Source organism: Podarcis gaigeae (genome assembly GCF_964106915.1).
Source record: "Podarcis gaigeae genome assembly, chromosome: 5".
In the NCBI taxonomy this organism is placed as follows: Eukaryota; Metazoa; Chordata; class Lepidosauria; order Squamata; family Lacertidae; genus Podarcis; species Podarcis gaigeae.
In genome coordinates this window covers 97,940,560-97,958,282 of record NC_139681.1, presented here as the reverse complement: position 1 = coordinate 97,958,282, position 17,723 = coordinate 97,940,560, and the positions used below count along the sequence as shown (strand labels likewise).

At 44.4% G+C, this 17,723-nt stretch overlaps 1 protein-coding gene across 3 annotated transcripts in view; it reads left to right on the top strand.

The window, feature by feature from the left end:
• Positions 1-17,261, top strand: part of TFRC (transferrin receptor) — a 28,418-nt gene extending 11,157 nt beyond the window's left edge. For all 3 annotated transcript variants that reach the window (XM_083739436.1, XM_083739438.1, XM_083739437.1), the window contains 14 exons: positions 58-148; positions 1,025-1,147; positions 1,623-1,721; positions 1,957-2,096; positions 3,028-3,194; positions 3,752-3,871; positions 3,963-4,048; positions 4,135-4,198; positions 5,416-5,483; positions 10,969-11,015; positions 11,810-11,891; positions 12,623-12,856; positions 13,253-13,393; positions 14,261-17,261. In XM_083739436.1, coding sequence (XP_083595562.1) covers positions 58-148; positions 1,025-1,147; positions 1,623-1,721; positions 1,957-2,096; positions 3,028-3,194; positions 3,752-3,871; positions 3,963-4,048; positions 4,135-4,198; positions 5,416-5,483; positions 10,969-11,015; positions 11,810-11,891; positions 12,623-12,856; positions 13,253-13,393; positions 14,261-14,503 — 1,705 coding nt within the window. In that variant the 3' untranslated portion in view covers positions 14,504-17,261. The remainder of the gene's footprint in view (positions 1-57; positions 149-1,024; positions 1,148-1,622; positions 1,722-1,956; positions 2,097-3,027; positions 3,195-3,751; positions 3,872-3,962; positions 4,049-4,134; positions 4,199-5,415; positions 5,484-10,968; positions 11,016-11,809; positions 11,892-12,622; positions 12,857-13,252; positions 13,394-14,260) is intronic.
• Positions 17,262-17,723: the final 462 nt, after the last annotated feature.

Genomic DNA, 17,723 nt, shown 5'->3' with positions numbered 1-17,723 from the left:
ACATTTTAAAATTCTGTGTTAACGCTCTGATTGACTGCTGTTATTCTTCTTTCTTAGATCTCCGAATGTAGTTTACCTGGAACAGCCACGTGAAACTTTGGAGACTCCTCAAGCTTACGTAGCATACAGTGAAAGTACAGAGGTTTCTGTAAGTTGGCTTGGCTTGTTAGGTACCTGAAGTTCTGCTTTCAACATAGTGGCATGCTAGTTTGTACATTAAGTAAAACTTGCTTTGGCCAGTAAGCTGGTTTGCAATGGTCTAGACCAGGCATCCCCAACCTTTGGCCCGCCAGATGTTTTGGACTACAATTCCCATCATCCCTGACCACTGGTCCTGTTACCTAGGGATCATGGGAGTTGTAGGCCAAAACATCTGGAGGGCCACAGGTTGGGGGTGCCTGGTCCAGACCCATGGCTCCCAATGTGGGGCACATGCCCTACAGGGGGGCAGTTTGATTTTTAAAGAAGGGCAATTCGAGAATGAGTTATTTACAGTTAATGGCCTTTTAGGCTTCCTCCACGTGAACCATTCACTTTTTGAATAATAAGAATTATATGTTGGGTGGCGGGCATCAGGATTTTAGAGATGTTTAGGTGGGACATAGCCCAAAAAACGGTTTGGGAAACACTGGTCCAGACTTAACTCGGTGTGTTACCTGAAAACAAAACTTAATCTTTAATGTCGCCTATATAAGTCAGTGGGCATGTGTAGCGTGTAGAACACTAGTCCTAACTCACGTCAAGAAGTGGATACAATCAAGCAAGGTCTCCAGGCCTTAGGAAATATTCCAAGCACACTGTTACTCTTTCTGTTGGGCCAGGGGTTGGACCTTATGCTCTGCTTAGTCAATTGGTTGGCTACATTTTCTCAGTCATGCTGCCTGAGATGCTTTAAGATCTCTGGGGATGAAACAGGAACCGTTCTTCATCGTAGCTCAGGAAGGTGTCTCCAATGTGAAATCTTGTGGTCTGGTTGAAAGGAGGTGCAGCAAGATTAGTTTGCCACTTAATTGCTCTTTTATAGGGAAAACCGGTTTATGCCAACTATGGGCGCAATGAAGACTTCTATCTACTGCTGCAGAAAAATGTCAACTTAACTGGAACAGTGATCCTTGTGAGAGCTGGAAAAATTGCTTTTTCTGAAAAAGTAAGTTTTCTTCTCTTAAGACAGGACCAGTAAAGATGCTGCATGATAAAGGAATTTGTAGGGAGCCCGTGGTGGCTCTTCCAGTTCCCTGTTCAACTCCCATCTCTTTTGCACGTGTCACGGATGCTCAGGACTCACGAGCTGGCACTGTCTCCAGAATGGACATGCAACAGACACCATCCCCTGAGCCAAATTGAACTCTATGATCTACCTGGTGCTTCCCAGGTCATTCTTGTGCTCTGCAAAAAAACGGTCTGGCCACTACTCAATAAAAGCATATGTGCCACTGTGGTTGTGAATGGACAAAAGCATGGAAAAATGACTACATGGTGGGCTGTAGAGCTTTTATAGATACTGGGCATTGGTGGAATGGCTCTACTAATTGACCAGTTCCATTTAATATTTTACTGTTTTCTTTGGCTAATAAATATGCTAAATAAACCTGCTAATAAATATGCTAAACACCCCCTCCTAGGTGGCAAATGCCAAGAAGATGGGTGCTGTAGGAGTTTTGATATATCCAGATCCATTTGACTATGCGCCCCTTGGAGAGAGCTATTCGCAATTTGGACATGTGAGTGGTTTCCTATACCTCCTTGGGTGAATGTGGGTGCCTCTTCTGCAGGCTTCCTAGATGGATTCTGGAGCCTGCTTAGCACAGCAAATGAAAGTCAAAGACAAATAGCTTCCTCTTGAGCAAACAGAGGCATAATCCCACCCTTTTAACTTGTGAATGCCTTGAAATAGACCTGTTTGAACTGCTTTTTGGTCTCCATTTTTCATATAATTCTTGGATTTTGCCTTGGCAGGCTCACCTTGGGACAGGAGACCCTTTTACTCCTGGATTTCCGTCTTTCAACCATACTCAGTTTCCTCCAGTTGAATCCTCAGGCCTCCCACGCATTCCAGTACAAACCATTTCAAGCTCTGCTGCAGAAAAAATATTCAGGTAAACAAACTCTCCCTTCAAGCTAATGATAGAGTCAGTACCCTTTCTCAAGAGCTACTGTTACCAGATTTAAGGGTGATATGCCGTTTTTAAAAAACCCAAATCAGAGCAGCCGCCCCCCCCCCAAACCCCTCACTTTCAAAAACAGATGGAAGTTTACTGGATTAAAGCTGCTGTAATGCCTGGCAAAAATGTGGTTGCCTGGCACCTGAATGATAGCAATGCCACATATTCCCAGCTAGGAATTCCTACAACATAGCAGCATTTGGAGGAGAGGGACAGCCTCCTTCCTGACAAGTTACTCTTTGCACTCTGCTGGGCAGAAGCTGCAATGCTCTGTCGCTGGTTGGAAGTAGGTGCCTCCCTATTGTCTAAAGCTGCTGACTGTGATCTGAGGAAGTTTTGTGCTTTCTAGGAGCTATCTCTGGTTACCTCTACCAGTACAGTGGTGCCCCGCAAGACGAACGCCTCGCAAGACGGAAAACCCGCTAGACGAAAGGGTTTTCCGTTTTGGAGGCGCTTCGCAAAACGAATTTCCCTATGGGCTTGCTTCGCAAGACGAAAATGTCTTGCGAGTTCCTGCAGGTTCCCCCCCTTTTTCTAAGCAACTAAGCCGCTTATCAGCTGATCCTCTAAGCTGATAAGCCGCTAAAAACCGCTAATGGCGCTAATCCGCTAAGCTGTCAATGGGCTTGCTTCGCAAGACGAAAAAACCGCTATACGAAGAGCCTCATGGAACGGATTAATTTCGTCTTGCGAGGCACCAATGTAGAAATAAACAGTGTGTTAGGCCCAGTAAAGCTGCTTGCTGAATTCCTTTTGTGATTTAAATCACCAAGAGTCCAGAATTTGGCTATTAGGACTGTCATTTCAGGAGGACCTTGGTAGGAGGCGCTGTGTGCTTCCAATAACTAGTTTTCCCTCTTTTCAGCGCTATGAATACGGCAGACTGTCCAGATTCATGGAAAGGAAATCTTGGTGATTACAAGCTTCGGTCAGATTCTCATGGAAGAAGTGTGACGCTGCGGGTGAACAATGAGCTTGTGGAAAAGAAAATCCTAAACATCTTTGGTGTGATCAAAGGCTTTGAGGATCAAGGTAAAAGCTTTGCCAATCTCTTGCAGATGTAAAAGGGAAGGATTGGTGTCCCTTACTTCATTCCTTACCATTTCGTGATTCAGAGCTCCCTCATGGCGTTGGGAGGGATCTTGATGGGCATTTGGCCTACTCTGCAAATGATCTACAGAGATGCTGTGTGGGCAGCATGCCAGGCTGCTTGCCCAGCCTGTATTCAATAACAGAGCACGTTCCAGACTCACAGGGTGATGATACCTGTAATGGAAATACTGCAAGGTGGCTAACATGAAGCAGCCTAGCAAGATGCTCCAATGAATGCATTATGCCTGTTTGGTAGTGAAATAGGTGGCTAAGAGATACTGAAACGCATCCACACATTGCAGTTTGGTGCTGTTGAGCAGAAGAAGGTTGAGCTGCATAATATACTAGGATAATGGCATTGGCTAGTCCCCAAGTCTTCAGCTGACTTAGTTGCAAGGAGCTGGTGTGCACTATAACACAGTGTGTGTTAAGCATACCCTTAGTTCTCCATCCTGCGATTCTGATAGAGGCTCTAACGGTTGATCCCTGTCTTGTAGATCGGTATGTAGTCATTGGAGCCCAGCGTGATTCCTGGGGGCCTGGAGTCGTAAAGGCTGGTGTAGGAACCAGCCTGCTTCTGCAGCTTGCCAAAGCACTCTCTGACATCGTGAAACTTGGTAAGGAGATTGGCACTGAGCATCTACAAAAGGGATTCTTCGGCATGAATCTAGAGCTGGATACAGTAGTTGTCCCCTCTCCTCTTTGCAGATGGGTACAAGCCCCGCCGGAGTATTGTGTTTGCCAGTTGGAGTGCTGGAGCCTTTGGAGCTGTTGGTGCCACAGAATGGCTGGAGGTAAGTTCGGCTCCAATGTATTGGTCAGTTCAGAACAGCCAAATCACGCAAATAGCTAATTGCTGCTGTTCCTTTACTCTCTTCAGGGCTATTCCTCATCTCTCCATATGAAGGCGGTTGCGTATATCAACTTGGATGCAGCGGTTTCGGGTAACTGTCATTAAAGATTGCATGTGATAGAGGGCGTTCCCTGTAAATTTAATACTGTAAATGTGATTTGATGATTAAGTTGGATAATATAAACTGGATAAATGTGTACAACAGATTAGTCCAAAACAATCTTAAGAAGGGTGAGTGTGTTTGCGTTACACATAAAAAATAAACAATCCTGGTCATTTTCTAGACTAGACTGGCGCAAAAGACTGAGGGCACTAAACTCTTGGTTTCTTTTGCTCCTTGGACTAAAAATGCACTTTGAGGCTAAACTTCCCTTGGAGATCTTTGCCACTTTGATTTACTGAAATTCAGCCACTTGGGGTAGGGGCTGTGGCCTTTAACTGTTCCATAGATCTAACTTCCATAAGAGCCTAAGAAGAGTCTGCTGGATCAGGCCAGTGTCCCATCTAATCCAGCACCCCATGTAGAGAAAATGTAGGTGGAAAAGGCATTGGAAGTTGTAAGATGAAAACCTACAAATGCTCCTGCTACAACCTCATTATTATGGGAGCATCATGCAAAAATATTGTGGGACATGAACCTTACAGTCACATCAGAGTTGCACCCTCCTTACTTCCTTAAGGTATTAGTTGAGAAGCATTTAGTGTCCTTGTTTCTTAGTTTTTTGCAAAAAGGAAAAAGCTCAGCTTCCTTGCACCTGAGGTATGTACAGTGGTGCCTCGCAAGACGAAAAGAATCCGTTCCACGAGTCTCTTCGTCTTGCGGTTTTTTTGTCTTGCGAAGCAAACCCATTAGTGGATTAGCGCTATTAGCGGGCTTAGCGGATCAGCGGCTTAGCGGATCAGCTGATAAGCTGCTTAGCGGATCAGCTGTTAAGCGGCTTAGCGGTTCAGCTGATAAGCGGCTTAGCGGCTTGGGAAAAAGGGGCGGACCCCGCAGGAACTCGCAAGACATTTTCGTCTTGCGAAGCAAGCCCATAGGAAATTCGTTTTGCGAAGCACCTCCAAAATGGAAAACCCTTTCGTCTAGCGGGTTTTCCGTCTTGCGAGGCATTCGTCTTGCGGGGCACCACTGTAACTAGTGCTTGCAGGTAAACACCACCTCTCCATCCCAAAGGCTGATAATGATGATGTACTTCGTTGAAACTAAAATGGAAGTGAATATGTATAGCCACAGTCCATAGCTGCACTGCAGATCATCAGTCCATCTCAGTAGCCCTTGAACTAACACTTTTAAATTGTACCCCACAGGCTCGAAGGACTTCAGGTTCTCTGCCAGCCCCATGTTGAAAAGGTTGTTGGAAGATGCAGTCACAGGGGTGAGTATCGTCTCTTGAAAGTTCCAGGCAGTGACCTGGAGAAGCTGAACCATAAACTTGGTACTGGGGCCATGTTCTGTTCCCCCGCGCAGAGGGTCTTCATCAAAAGCTTGAGAAACACTCCACAGCCATATGTATGAGTCTTGCTACCTCAAGCTCTTTGATGGCAAAAGTGGCTGGGAATACCTGTTGATAACAAAGCATCCCTCAGAATTTTGCAGAACACTAGAGTCTTTAGACCAGTGTTTTTCAACCTTTTTTGGGCAAATGTGTTGGAGATAAGCAGTGTCCAGTGCACAGCGGAATGATGAAAAGTACGTGCCAACATGCTCTATATTACTTTATTTACACTTCAAAGCTGGTAATTTACAGAAAAACATTTTCCCTCTGCCGGAGCAGAGAAAGGCATCCTCTCTCCTCTAAAGCACGGAGAGAATCACACCACTGAACTGCAAAGAACAGTGAAAAACAGGAAACCAGTGTACGTCACATCCAGTCTCCTTTCCCGTGAGAAAACCCAACAGCACTTGACTGTTGAATGTAAACATTGTCTTGTGACAAGCACTTCGCTGCTCAGTGAAGGAAGCAGAAACCAACATCCTCCCCCTTTCTGTGAACATCACTGGGCAGCGTGTTCGTACAATATCAGTACAAACCCAACTTCTGCACATAGGTACAGTGTTGATCCCTCGATACAATCTTGGACAATACATCAGCAGGGATTTCACTACCTGGCATATAGGACACCGTTACGAGTCCCTTTTGAATACGTTCCCTAGCATGTTGCAACTTCAATTGCAAGTGCTTCGTGCTTTGCTTACAACCTTCAGAATTCAGCAAAGCCAAACATGCTTTGTTGTCCTGGTAAACCTGGATTGGACATTTGACAGGAATTTTCATGTCTTTGCACAATTGTAACAACCATTCACAATCCTTAAGTGAATAAGACAGTGCATTCAGTTCAGCTTCACAAGTACTTAAGCTAACTGTTGTTTGCTTCTTGCATGACCAATCAAATAGACCCTGATTGTACTTATAGCAAACTCCAGACGTACTTTTCCTGTCTGTGGTGTCACTTCCAAAACTTGCATCTGCAAATATCTCAAGACCACCAGACTTCTGATTGTTAAATCTCAGTCTGTAATGCATAGTGCCTTTCAAATACCGCGCTATGCGTTTCAGAGCTTTCCAATCCTTAACAGTAGGATTGTTGACTTGTCTGCTTAGCAAATTACAGCTAACAGCAATGTCAGGTCTTGAACATCTGGCAATGAAGTTTAGCTTGCCTAGCACACTTCTGTACAGTGTAGTATCAGAAAATGCTTCTTCAGTGTCATCTACCTGATAACCTGTTGTCATCGGTGTGTCTACAGGGTTAGCATCCATCAGGTTTAGTTTGCTTAACACATCAGCAATTTTACGTGACTGGTGTACTAGAATGTTACCATCTTGATCTCTCTCTATTTCCAGAGATAGGTAGTTGTTTACCTCACCAAGATCTTTTATGTCAAAGTGCTCTTTCAATTGAGCTAGGGCGTTATTGTACATTGTGACATCTTCCCAAAAGAATAAAAGATCATCAACATAAAACAAACAATACAGTTTCTTTTGCCCCTCCTCTTTGACAAATACACATGGATCAGCTTTCCCTTGCTTAAAACCTAGAGAAAACAATACTTCAGTGAGTTTTGTGTGCCAACACCGTGCACTTTGTTTGAGACCATAAAGGGACTTCTTCAGAGCACAAACAAATCCCTGTTTTACCTGTACGCCATCAGGTGGAAGCATATAAAGTGATTCATCTAGAGATCCGTACAGAAAAGCTGTATTCACATCATGGTGACTAATGTGTAGATTCTCTTCTGCAGCTAGCTTGAGCATAAGCCTAATGCTCTCATACCTCACGGTGGGTGAGTAGGTCTCGTGATAGTCTTCACCTGGTACCTGTGCAAAACCTCTGGCTACCAATCTGGCTTTGTGTCTGACTATCTTGCCATTTTGATCAGTCTTCGCTTTGAAGACCCATTTGCTTCCAAGCAGTTTCATTCCTGGAACTACTGGAACAAGGTCCCATGTTTTGTTCCTTTCCAAGGAATCAAGCTCAGCCTTCATGGCATTTAACCATGGCTCAGCTTCCTTTGAATCCAAATCCTGGATTTCTTGGAAACTTGAAGGTTCAAACACCTTCTTGGAGCTTTTAACAGCTGTTACTGCTATCTTAGCAAACTCATCAGCAAATCTCTTTGGAGGTCTGCCTTTTGTTGCTCTCTGTGACCTACGAATTAGCCTTAAGTCTTCAATACTCTCCTCTTCCTTCTTAGGAGAAAAGTGACCTATTGTGAACAATGGTTCCTCCAATTCTTGATCAGAGCTTTCAGAGGGTCGCATAGAGGCTTTCGCACTCTTGAAATCCTCTGAATCACCCGATTCAGTTTCAGACTCAGAATCAGAACCTTCATCAGTGGGTGTGGGTTGTTGCGGTTGCTTTTGACTATCCTCAGTTTCATCACTGTCATCAGGATAACATTGGAAAATTCCCACATTCTCCCCCCACTTGGCATTGTACTCAACACTTCTTGTGAGCTTAATTTCCTTAGAGTCAGTCATCATTATTCTGTAAGACCCTTTCTGATAACCTAGAAAGATACCATGCAATCCACGCTTGTCTAACTTGGAGCTTTGTGGTGAGTGAACCCACATGTCAGAACCAAAAATTTTCATGTGTTTGATGTATGGCTTCTTGCCAAACATCCTCTCATAGGGGGTACAACCAATCGCTGAAGATAACCTGCGATTATAACTGTAAGTGAAACATGAGAGAGCTTCGGCCCAATAACTCTCTGGAAGATTGGCATCATGCAGCAAGGTTTTTAACCCTTGAAGCAATGTCTGATTTGCTCGTTCCGCAAGTCCATTCTGCCATGGCGAGCGAGGACTAGACAAATCGTGTTGAATTCCTTTCTCAGTCAGAAAAGCTTCAAACTGCTGAGAAGTGAATTCTCCCCCGCGATCAGTGAAAAGAATTTTTATCTTCTTATCATGCACATTTTCCAACCAAGCACAGAATTCCTTGAACCTAGGAAAAGCCTCTGATTTCTGCTTGAGATTGTACACATAAATATACCTGGAAAATGCATCAATAAGAACCATGAAGTACCTGTTTCCACCCAAAGAGGGCGCTAGTGGTCCAACCAAATCAGCATGAACAACCTGGTATGGTTCTGTAGCTTGCCTACTAGACACCTTACCTTTCGCAGCCATTTTTACCTTGTTTGCTGCGCATGCCTTGCACTTCATGTGGTACCTGCAGGGTTTAATAGTCATACCTTCAACCAAGGCAGGCATTTTAGATACTGCCTCAAAATGCAAATGACCAAATTTTCGATGAAAATCATGAATACATTCTGCATGCAAACTTTTGTTAGAACCTGCAATGCAACAAGTGTCATCCTGCACAACATCATCAAAATACAAAACATACAAACGATCAACATATTCAGCATGCAATACATAATCATTTTTCTTTGTGATGATGCACCTTTTGTTCTTAAAGGAAACGTCAATTTTCCGCTCATTCAGCTGTCCAACGCTGAGCAGATTATGCTTGGCATGTGGCACATAAAGCACATCCTGTATCGATAAGTCCAAACTGTGAAGAACAACAGTTCCGTAGCCTTTACTGGGGATTGTGTGGTCATCCGCCTGGTGAATCGCACCTTCCTGCGGTGTAAAAGACACGAACAGTCGCTTATCGTTGCACATGTGATGCGTTGCAGCTGAATCAACAACGAAGAAAGATCTAGACGTCTTCTGGACCTCTGCAACCTTTGGAGTGAAGCGTGAGACCATTGCCTTGTGCTGCGTTGTCCTGGACACCGGACCTTTGCCTTTGCCTCGGCCTTTTCCACGCGATGAGCTTTCGCTGCGCTGCTCTGTCTTGGCCCTGGGATATCTGCATTCCCTCTTCATATGGCCTAGACGTCCACACGTGTAGCATTTCACTGCCTTCAAAGCTTTGGCGCCATCTGGTGGTTCCACTGCACTATGGGATGACGTCTGTGAAGACTCCCCCTTGCCCATGCAGCTATCACCCTGGCGGTCTGCTTCATTCTGAATCATGGCAGTATCACAGGCTACTCTGAGCTGAGCATGTGGCTGATTGGCATCAGATTCCCCACTTGCCTCATCCAGCCTTCTGCAGCTAGCCATCATGACTATGGCATTAGCCTTCTGCGTCATCTCTGCTGCTTTAGATCAGGCTGCTTCATACAAGCTGTGTCTGTGCTGCTTCATTCCAAAAGCAAATTCAAAAGTACTTTCGATTTCCAGCCTCTGCCTGTGAGCCTGTGCCTTTCTGCTTAACTGCTTTGCTTATCTGCAGCTGCTTCAAACCGCATTCCAAAGGCAAGTTCAAAAGTGAAAGTTCTCTCTGCTGTCTTAAATTCATGCTGCGACACTGCTGCAGCTGCTTTACTTTCGATTTCCCCCAGCATAGGAAAAAGTTATCCTTCTAGCCTTTTGCCTGTGCCACGGCAAAACCGGCTATAAAAGTTCAAAGTCCAGCCATAAAGCCATTAATTAGAAGCTGGCAGGCTGCCCGGAGCTGTAGCACATACCTCATCAAATCATCTTGACGCGCAGAGATATCGTCCGATCCGGCCCTCTGCATTCCGATCCTTTGCCGGCACTCCAATTCTTTGCTCCTTTGTTCCTTTACCAGGAGCCCGACTTCTGGAGTCCATTCTCAAAACACTGCGTTTTTCTGGGCCCATAACCAATTGTTGGAGATAAGCAGTGTCCAGTGCACAGCGGAATGATGAAAAGTACGTGCCAACATGCTCTATATTACTTTATTTACACTTCAAAGCTGGTAATTTACAGAAAAACATTTTCCCTCTGCCGGAGCAGAGAAAGGCATCCTCTCTCCTCTAAAGCACGGAGAGAATCACACCACTGAACTGCAAAGAACAGTGAAAAACAGGAAACCAGTGTACGTCACATCCAGTCTCCTTTCCCGTGAGAAAACCCAACAGCACTTGACTGTTGAATGTAAACATTGTCTTGTGACAAGCACTTCGCTGCTCAGTGAAGGAAGCAGAAACCAACATCATGCACACTTGTTTCATGGAAAAAATCACGAGGCACACCACCATTAGAAAATGTTAAAAAAATTAACTCTGTGCCTATATTGACTATATATAAAGTAATTCTCTTGAATAGGAATCAAATAAACACAAAGAAAGTAATTTATAATTACTTTATTATGAAATAGTAAGTAAACAGAAATATGAAAAATTATAAATACTTTATTTTTAAATCTTTCAAATTTTTCAATTTTTCCCACGGCACACCAGGCAACATCTCGCGGCACGCTAGTGTGCCGCGGAACAGTGGTTGAAAAACACTGCTTTAGACGAAGGGGTGGAAGACTGTACTTTATCTGGAGAAGGTTTTATTGAAATGTGCATCTTTTATTCACTTTTAGATTACTGTGTCGTCAACTGATCTTCGTTCCACTTTGGCCAGAAAAGAGTAAGTATTGTTACAGACGGGTAGCTGTGGTGGGAAATCCTTTTGGTCCTGGTAGTATAACGTAAGGTTACCAGACATCCCCGTTTCCTAAGAACATTCCCCAGATTTACAAATCAGTCCCCATACAAAATCCATTGAAGTTGAAAAGTGTCCCCAGATTCATTGAAAAATATCTGGTAACCTTAGTATAACGACCTGTAGTACCTGCTTTGTTCCATCCGCAGCAGATGGGCATCAGTTTTGCTTCTTCTGCCCATCTCCAAGGCTGCCTTGAGATCTGGCATAAAAAAAATGTCAATTTAAATCATCAGAACATTGGTCTTACCTTGCCAGTGCTTTTTCTTGGGTAACAGGGCAGGCATATGACAATAACTTGGTTGTCGAATGCTTTGGTACTTGTACCAAACCTGGTGCAAGTGAAACCTGGAAGTGAATGTTCGGGTTTTTGAACTTTTTTTGGAAGCCAAATGTCCGATTGGGTTTCCACAATTGTTTCCGGTGCACCTGCGCAATTGGAAGCTGTGCCTTGGGTTTCCGAACATTTTGGAAGTCAAACAGACTTCCAGGACGCATTCTGTTCAAAAACCAAGGTGCAACTGTACAAACCTTTGCAACCCAAAAAGCGAGAAATAGGCTCTTACCGAAAGCTAGAAATGTGCTCTCAGCAAAACTGAACTGTGTGCCATGTGTACCTTGCAGTGACCTTGGGCCTTGAGTTTGGCTTTTCTAACCTCAGTTGAAGTATATGACTCTTCAATGCTGAGCACAGCAGCTGAAAACTTCTCCTTTTGCAGGGTCCCATTTCGTATTGATGACGCAGCCTTTCCTTTTCTGTCCTACTCGGGGATACCATCTATTTCATTCCAGTTCTGTAATGTAAGTTGGTTAATGCTGTTCTGCTTTCCTGGCCCAAGCTCATCTATGTGCTACCTCTTGAAAATTATCTATTGGCCACAGCAGGGCACAATACCTGCTCTTGGGAGAATTTGACTGGAGCAGTCAGTTATGCAGAAAGCCCATTCGGATTTTAAAATGTAAGCCAAATCATGGAGGCAAGTTGTAGCCACCTCCTGAATTTGACCCTTCACTGGCTTGCATCCTAGACCTCGTTTGTTGAGAGCCACCCTGAGGAATTAGGAAGAAAAGTAATTGTTCGGTACTTTGTGACGCGCCGTTGGACCTAATAAAAATACCCTGCCCCTGCAGCTTTTTTTACTTTTGCAGTGGTACTTTGGGTTACATACACTTCAGGTTACAGACGCTTCAGGTTACAGACTCCGCTAACCCAGAAATAGTACCTTGGGTTAAGAACTTTGCTTCATGATGAGAACAGAAATCGTGCTCTGGCAGTGCGGCGGCAGCAGGAGGCCCCATTAGCTAAAGTGGTGCTTCAGGTTAAGAACAGTTTCAGGTTAAGAACGGACCTCCAGAACGAATTAAGTTCTTAACCCGAGGTACCACTGTCATCTACAAGAACCTGCAATTTTCTGTCTTCTGAATGTGGAAGACTTGCTAGGACAATGTGAAGTATTTCAAATGCATGAGAGAAACCATTTGGGAAGTGTGGAGCACCAGGCAAAGAATCTTACTCTGTTTACTTCTTGCAGGATGGGAAAGAGTATCCCTTCCTTGACACCCAATTAGACAATCTGGACAACCTGATGAGGCGTTTCAGCGCCCCCTATGAAGCGGAAAATACAATCCGCAAAGCAGCTGAAATCGCTGGCCGTATAGCTCTGAGGATGACGCATGACCACGAACTGTACCTGGACTACGAGAGCTACAATAACAAGCTGCGTGACTTTATAGGGAAGATAATTCCGTACCGGAAAGAGATGCAGGTAGTGCAAAATTCCAAGAGGTGCTGGGGAAGTGGGTTTTTGTTTCAGGTTTGCAGTGGCGTGCCTGGTCTTGCGCCAGCGCTTGTGGTGTTCGCAGTGGTTTCTTGCAATGTAAATGCTTCTGAACTGGGTAGGGTTAATGGGGACAAATGTCTATAGGGATAGATGTTCATCTGTAGTGGATCAGTGGGGACCACCAACAGTAGGTTGTATTGTGTACTTATTTGGGCCCTAACAGGAGAGCTGCTATTCAAGACTTCCAGCCTGGATTAAGGCCCTTGTAGTGTTTCAGCACAGGAGGGGAGGATTCCTAAAGGAGCATAAGGGAGAAAATTGTTCTTTTACCACCCATTTCAAATATTGCATAAAAGTCTTGCCTACTGTCTTCGCTTGCAGAATATGGGCTTGGGCCAACAGTGGCTGATGGTTGCCCGTGGAGACTTCAACCGAGCTACAAGCACCCTGACACAAGATATCAGAAACACCGACCTCACCAACAAGGCTGCTTGTCGTGCTTTGAATGACAGGATCATGAAAGTGAGTTGTTTCCCTTCCTCCCCAAAGGGGTGAGAATCTTAAGGGAGCCTTTTCTGAGAGATTTTGTAAACCCTGATGGAGTGAATAGCAGAAGAACCTGATGACCGGTTGGAATCTGATCAATCCCTGTGCAAATTACAGTGACAAGGCTAAGAGCCCAAATCCGTGATAACCATAAGCTAGGAGTAGTCAACTCTGTACCATGGTCCCTCTGGTCTAATCAGCTAGTAGTCTAGAATCCATTAATATTGATCATCTTTCTTTATGTTGTAGAATGTAGGTAGAAATATAGATATATAAAAGAACACAAATTGTCACTGCATCTTTCTGTTGGTTTGCCTAAGAAGGTAGATTTCCAGCGGAGGCACTGAGTAATTTCTTTTCTGAAAAGGAGGCGGTAGGCCAAATGTTGGGAACCTCTGTGTTAGTGGATCTGTACATATGCATCTTTACTTCAAAGACCAGAATAACTGTCTAGAGTACGATAGTATAAAGGTAAAGGGACCCCTGACCATTAGGTCCAGTCGCGGACGACTCTGGGGTTGCGGCACTCATCTTGCTTTATTGGCCGAGGGAGCTGGCGTACAGCTTCCGGGTCATGTGGCCAGCATGACTAAGCCGCTTCTGGCGAACCAGAGCAGTGCACAGAAACGCCATTTCCCTTCCCGCCCGAGTGGTACCTATTTATCTACTTGCACTTTGATATGCTTTCGAACTGCTAGGTGGACAGGAGCAGGGACCGAGCAATGGGAGCTCACCCCGTCACCGGGTTTCGAACCGCCGACCTTCTGATCAGCAAGCCCTAGGTTCTGTGGTTTAGACCACAGACCTCTTTTTCACTTGTGTTTCTCTCTCTCTCCTTTTAAGGTGGAGTACAGCTTCCTCTCCCCGTACCTCTCTCCAAAAGACACTCCTCTCCGGCACATCTTCTTTGGTTCTGGCTCCCATACTCTCCAGGCGTTGCTGGACCACTTGGGTCTCTTGAAGACAAATAGGAGCGCCTTCAATGAAGATTTGTTCAGGAACCAGCTTGCTCTGGCAACCTGGACAATCCAGAGTGCTGCTAATGCCCTTTCTGGTGACATCTGGAACACAGACAATGAGTTTTGAGAAAGTTGAAAGCTACCATTAATTCTGAAGTACAGCAACAGGGAACCCCTTCCTTTTCAACCATTAGCACATAACAAAGTCCCCTTAGGCCTTCAGAGGATTTTTAGTTGTCCAGGCTGAAACTTGAGCAAATTCCAAGCAAGTTAAAATGTCCTGACCCAGAGAACATAGATGTATGTAGATTCACCTTTTAAAATGTGCTGGCCTCTCTAACCCAAAATTTGAGAGGGCTGATCTTGGGCTGAGTAAAGCATTTCTTCCAAGAGAGGCACACAAAGCAACCACAGCATTGAACTCATAAGAATTGTAAGGGCTCTTGGGTTCTTATGAATTCAACCTGACCTCCCAGACTCTTCTAACACAAAGTTGCTGTGTGTCTTGTGAGCCTAAAAGCTCCCACATCTTTAATCCTATTAGGAAGTATCTCCCCTGGGTACAGAAGCTCTTCCATAGACCCCTTGGCCTCTGGGATACAGCCAACACACCTTGACATAAGATCTGTCTAGCAGGGAATGAAAATGAAACCTTTTGCCTTCCCAATAGGAATTGAGGGAGTCCCAGGTGAAATTCTCCTGTGACTTGCTCCTTTCCGTACTAAGGAAGGCCACGCCAAAGAAATGAAGGCTATAGTACCTTGAGTGGCCCTGGGGTACTATTTAAAAACTAAAACGATAACCGTTCCTCCTACGAGGAGACTGGTTGTACTCAAGCCCTTGCTGTGAGGCCTTTTCAGTAAACGAGAAGTCTCTTGGCCTAGTCTTAACTTGCAGCACTTGTTTGAGAGACTGACTCTGCAGACTTTGGTATCGAGGTATTTATTTATTTATTTATCAGTGGCAGTGTTCACTATAAATGGTATTTGTTTTTTCTACAGAATATAATTATCGGAAGCAGTGACTTCCATAATTATGACAGTTATACTGTCGTTTTTGATAAAGCAGCATCTGCTAGTACAATCCAACCATGATAACTGGAATTTTTGCCACCAAGCCTTCAGTGTTCTGCAACAGCACCATCCCTTCGGAAGATTATTTGGGATTCCGGAGGGTAGGGACATCGTCTCATCTCTTGGAGCATGCAGTCCAAGCAGGTGAGGGGAAGTCCCAGGAAGTGTTACTCTTGCTTTTCACTCTCAGAAGATAGAGCGAAAGCTGTGAGACGCACCTTCTGCCGGACCCTTTCAATGAAAAGCTTCCTTTGATTGGGTGCAACCAGTATGTGATGGGGATTTCCTTCAGTAGATCTGGAACCCCCTCATTTGGGCTTTCTATCAGTCCTGTGATTCCTGGTTGTGTTTAGCCTGGTGCAAACCATTGGAGGCTTGTGTTGAGCTGTGCTTGACTTCAACAGCAGCTCTTGTGCAGAACTTCCAGCACAGCGATGTATCATGAGAACTTGGGTCACATTATCGGGAGCAGTGTCTCCCATAATGTTAAAGAACAAGGTAGTTTTTGCCTACCACAGTGTTGTATCGGAGGCAGTGACCTCCATATGTTGCACTAAGGGTGTCTTAATTATCGGGAACAGTGTTTCCCATAATTTTTTTGTAAATGCTCACCATGCAATAACACCTGCAGAGCATGATCGTTAGTATCTAACATGTATATTCAAACATCTGCAACTGTCTGTCTGGTCTCACTTTCTGCTGGATGCAATAACTACTTTAGTGGCTCTTGCCACGCTGTGGGCAAGGCCAGGGTAGTAATTGGCTGCCATAAGTAGTTTTATATTTCTGAGAACCTTGGAGACGACTGAGCAGTGGGCTTTTGCTGACTCTTGGTGAAGCCTGACCCTTCTTTCTCTTCTTCTTTTTTGTTCAAATCTACTTCTAAGACTTCAAGAAATGGCTGGATGAATGTATATAAGAGTTGCTTATGGCTATAAAGAAATTTGTGTTAAAATGTGGGTGTCGGTTGGGAATGCTTCAAGAGCTTGAGTGGATGATTCTGATCAGTTGCTTGCACTGAAATAACTGAATCTACTGTGATTGTTGCACTTCACTTTTTTTTTACTTGGCTTCTGGTACAAAAACCTGGTTCATACATCTGTGGGAACATCCCTTTAGATATTCCTCAGCAGAAACAAGTTGTGTATTCTGGCTCTCCAAAGACTCAGGCTGAGAAAGATGCTCTCCATACTATTCATAAGTGCTGCTTTTAAGGCTCTTTGCTTAAATGAGCAGCTTCCGCACACTGGGATTTCATGCTTTGTGCTGGAGAAAGCTTGATGAGCTGGGCACAAGGGTGGAAAGTCATGTGTTCTTGTAAAATCTCTTCCACGTTGTAATTCTGTTTACCCCAGCTTTACCCAACTTGGTAGTGCCTGCAGCTCCAGGGACTCATGGGGATTGTAGTTTAAAAACAGCTGGAGGGCAAGAGCAGGTTGGTTAAAGCTGGTGTAGATAAAGTCAATTACATTTCAAACCCTTTGTGTGTGAAAGTGAAAAAAATCTAGCTTGGTAATTTCCCATGCATGGTTTTCTTTCCTCCGTTTCATGAGGCCTGTGAATGCCAGGTCATCAAAGTAGTGGCGGTCTTCCCATAGCGCTGCATGCATCTTGGGTGGGTAATAAAGCGTAGACATAGTTACTGGGGGAAAAATTGGACTGAATCTCAAATATATAAGCTATGTGTATCTCTGAAATTTGTGTTTTGTGCTGTTGTGCTATGAGATTATTTAGAGTTGGGGGTTGTAATCTTGGTGTTATGGCTGATGAGAACTGCGAGACTTGACTTTCAATAAAGAACAAGGAAGACTTGACTGTGAAGTGGTTTATTAAGCTTCGTTAGTGGGCATGCAAGTTCCTAGGAAGCTGCTAATTACCAGCCTGTTCTGTGGCCTGCCCAGAAATAAAAAGTGCAGACCACATTTTGAGTGTGCTTGAGATCTCTACCAGTTAGTTAGTTTGATTAGGAGTTTCCTGTCTAGCCCAAACTGTACTAATGGCACTGTGAATCTGAGAATGCCGTTTCAAGGCCAATTCAGTTCCATTTTTATTTGAGTAGAGTCCCATGTATGAAAAGGCATAACCTCACTGCATATTACAAACTTGCATGTACAAGCCATACCAACTCCATTATGTAAAGGCCAATCCTCGGGCTCATCCTTGCATAGATTCCCCACCTCATAGCAGCTTAGAGAGGTTTTTGCATTGTGTATCCACCTTATTGGGGGGATATATTAGCAGGACAGACACCTCAGGTTGAAAGTGGGGGAATTT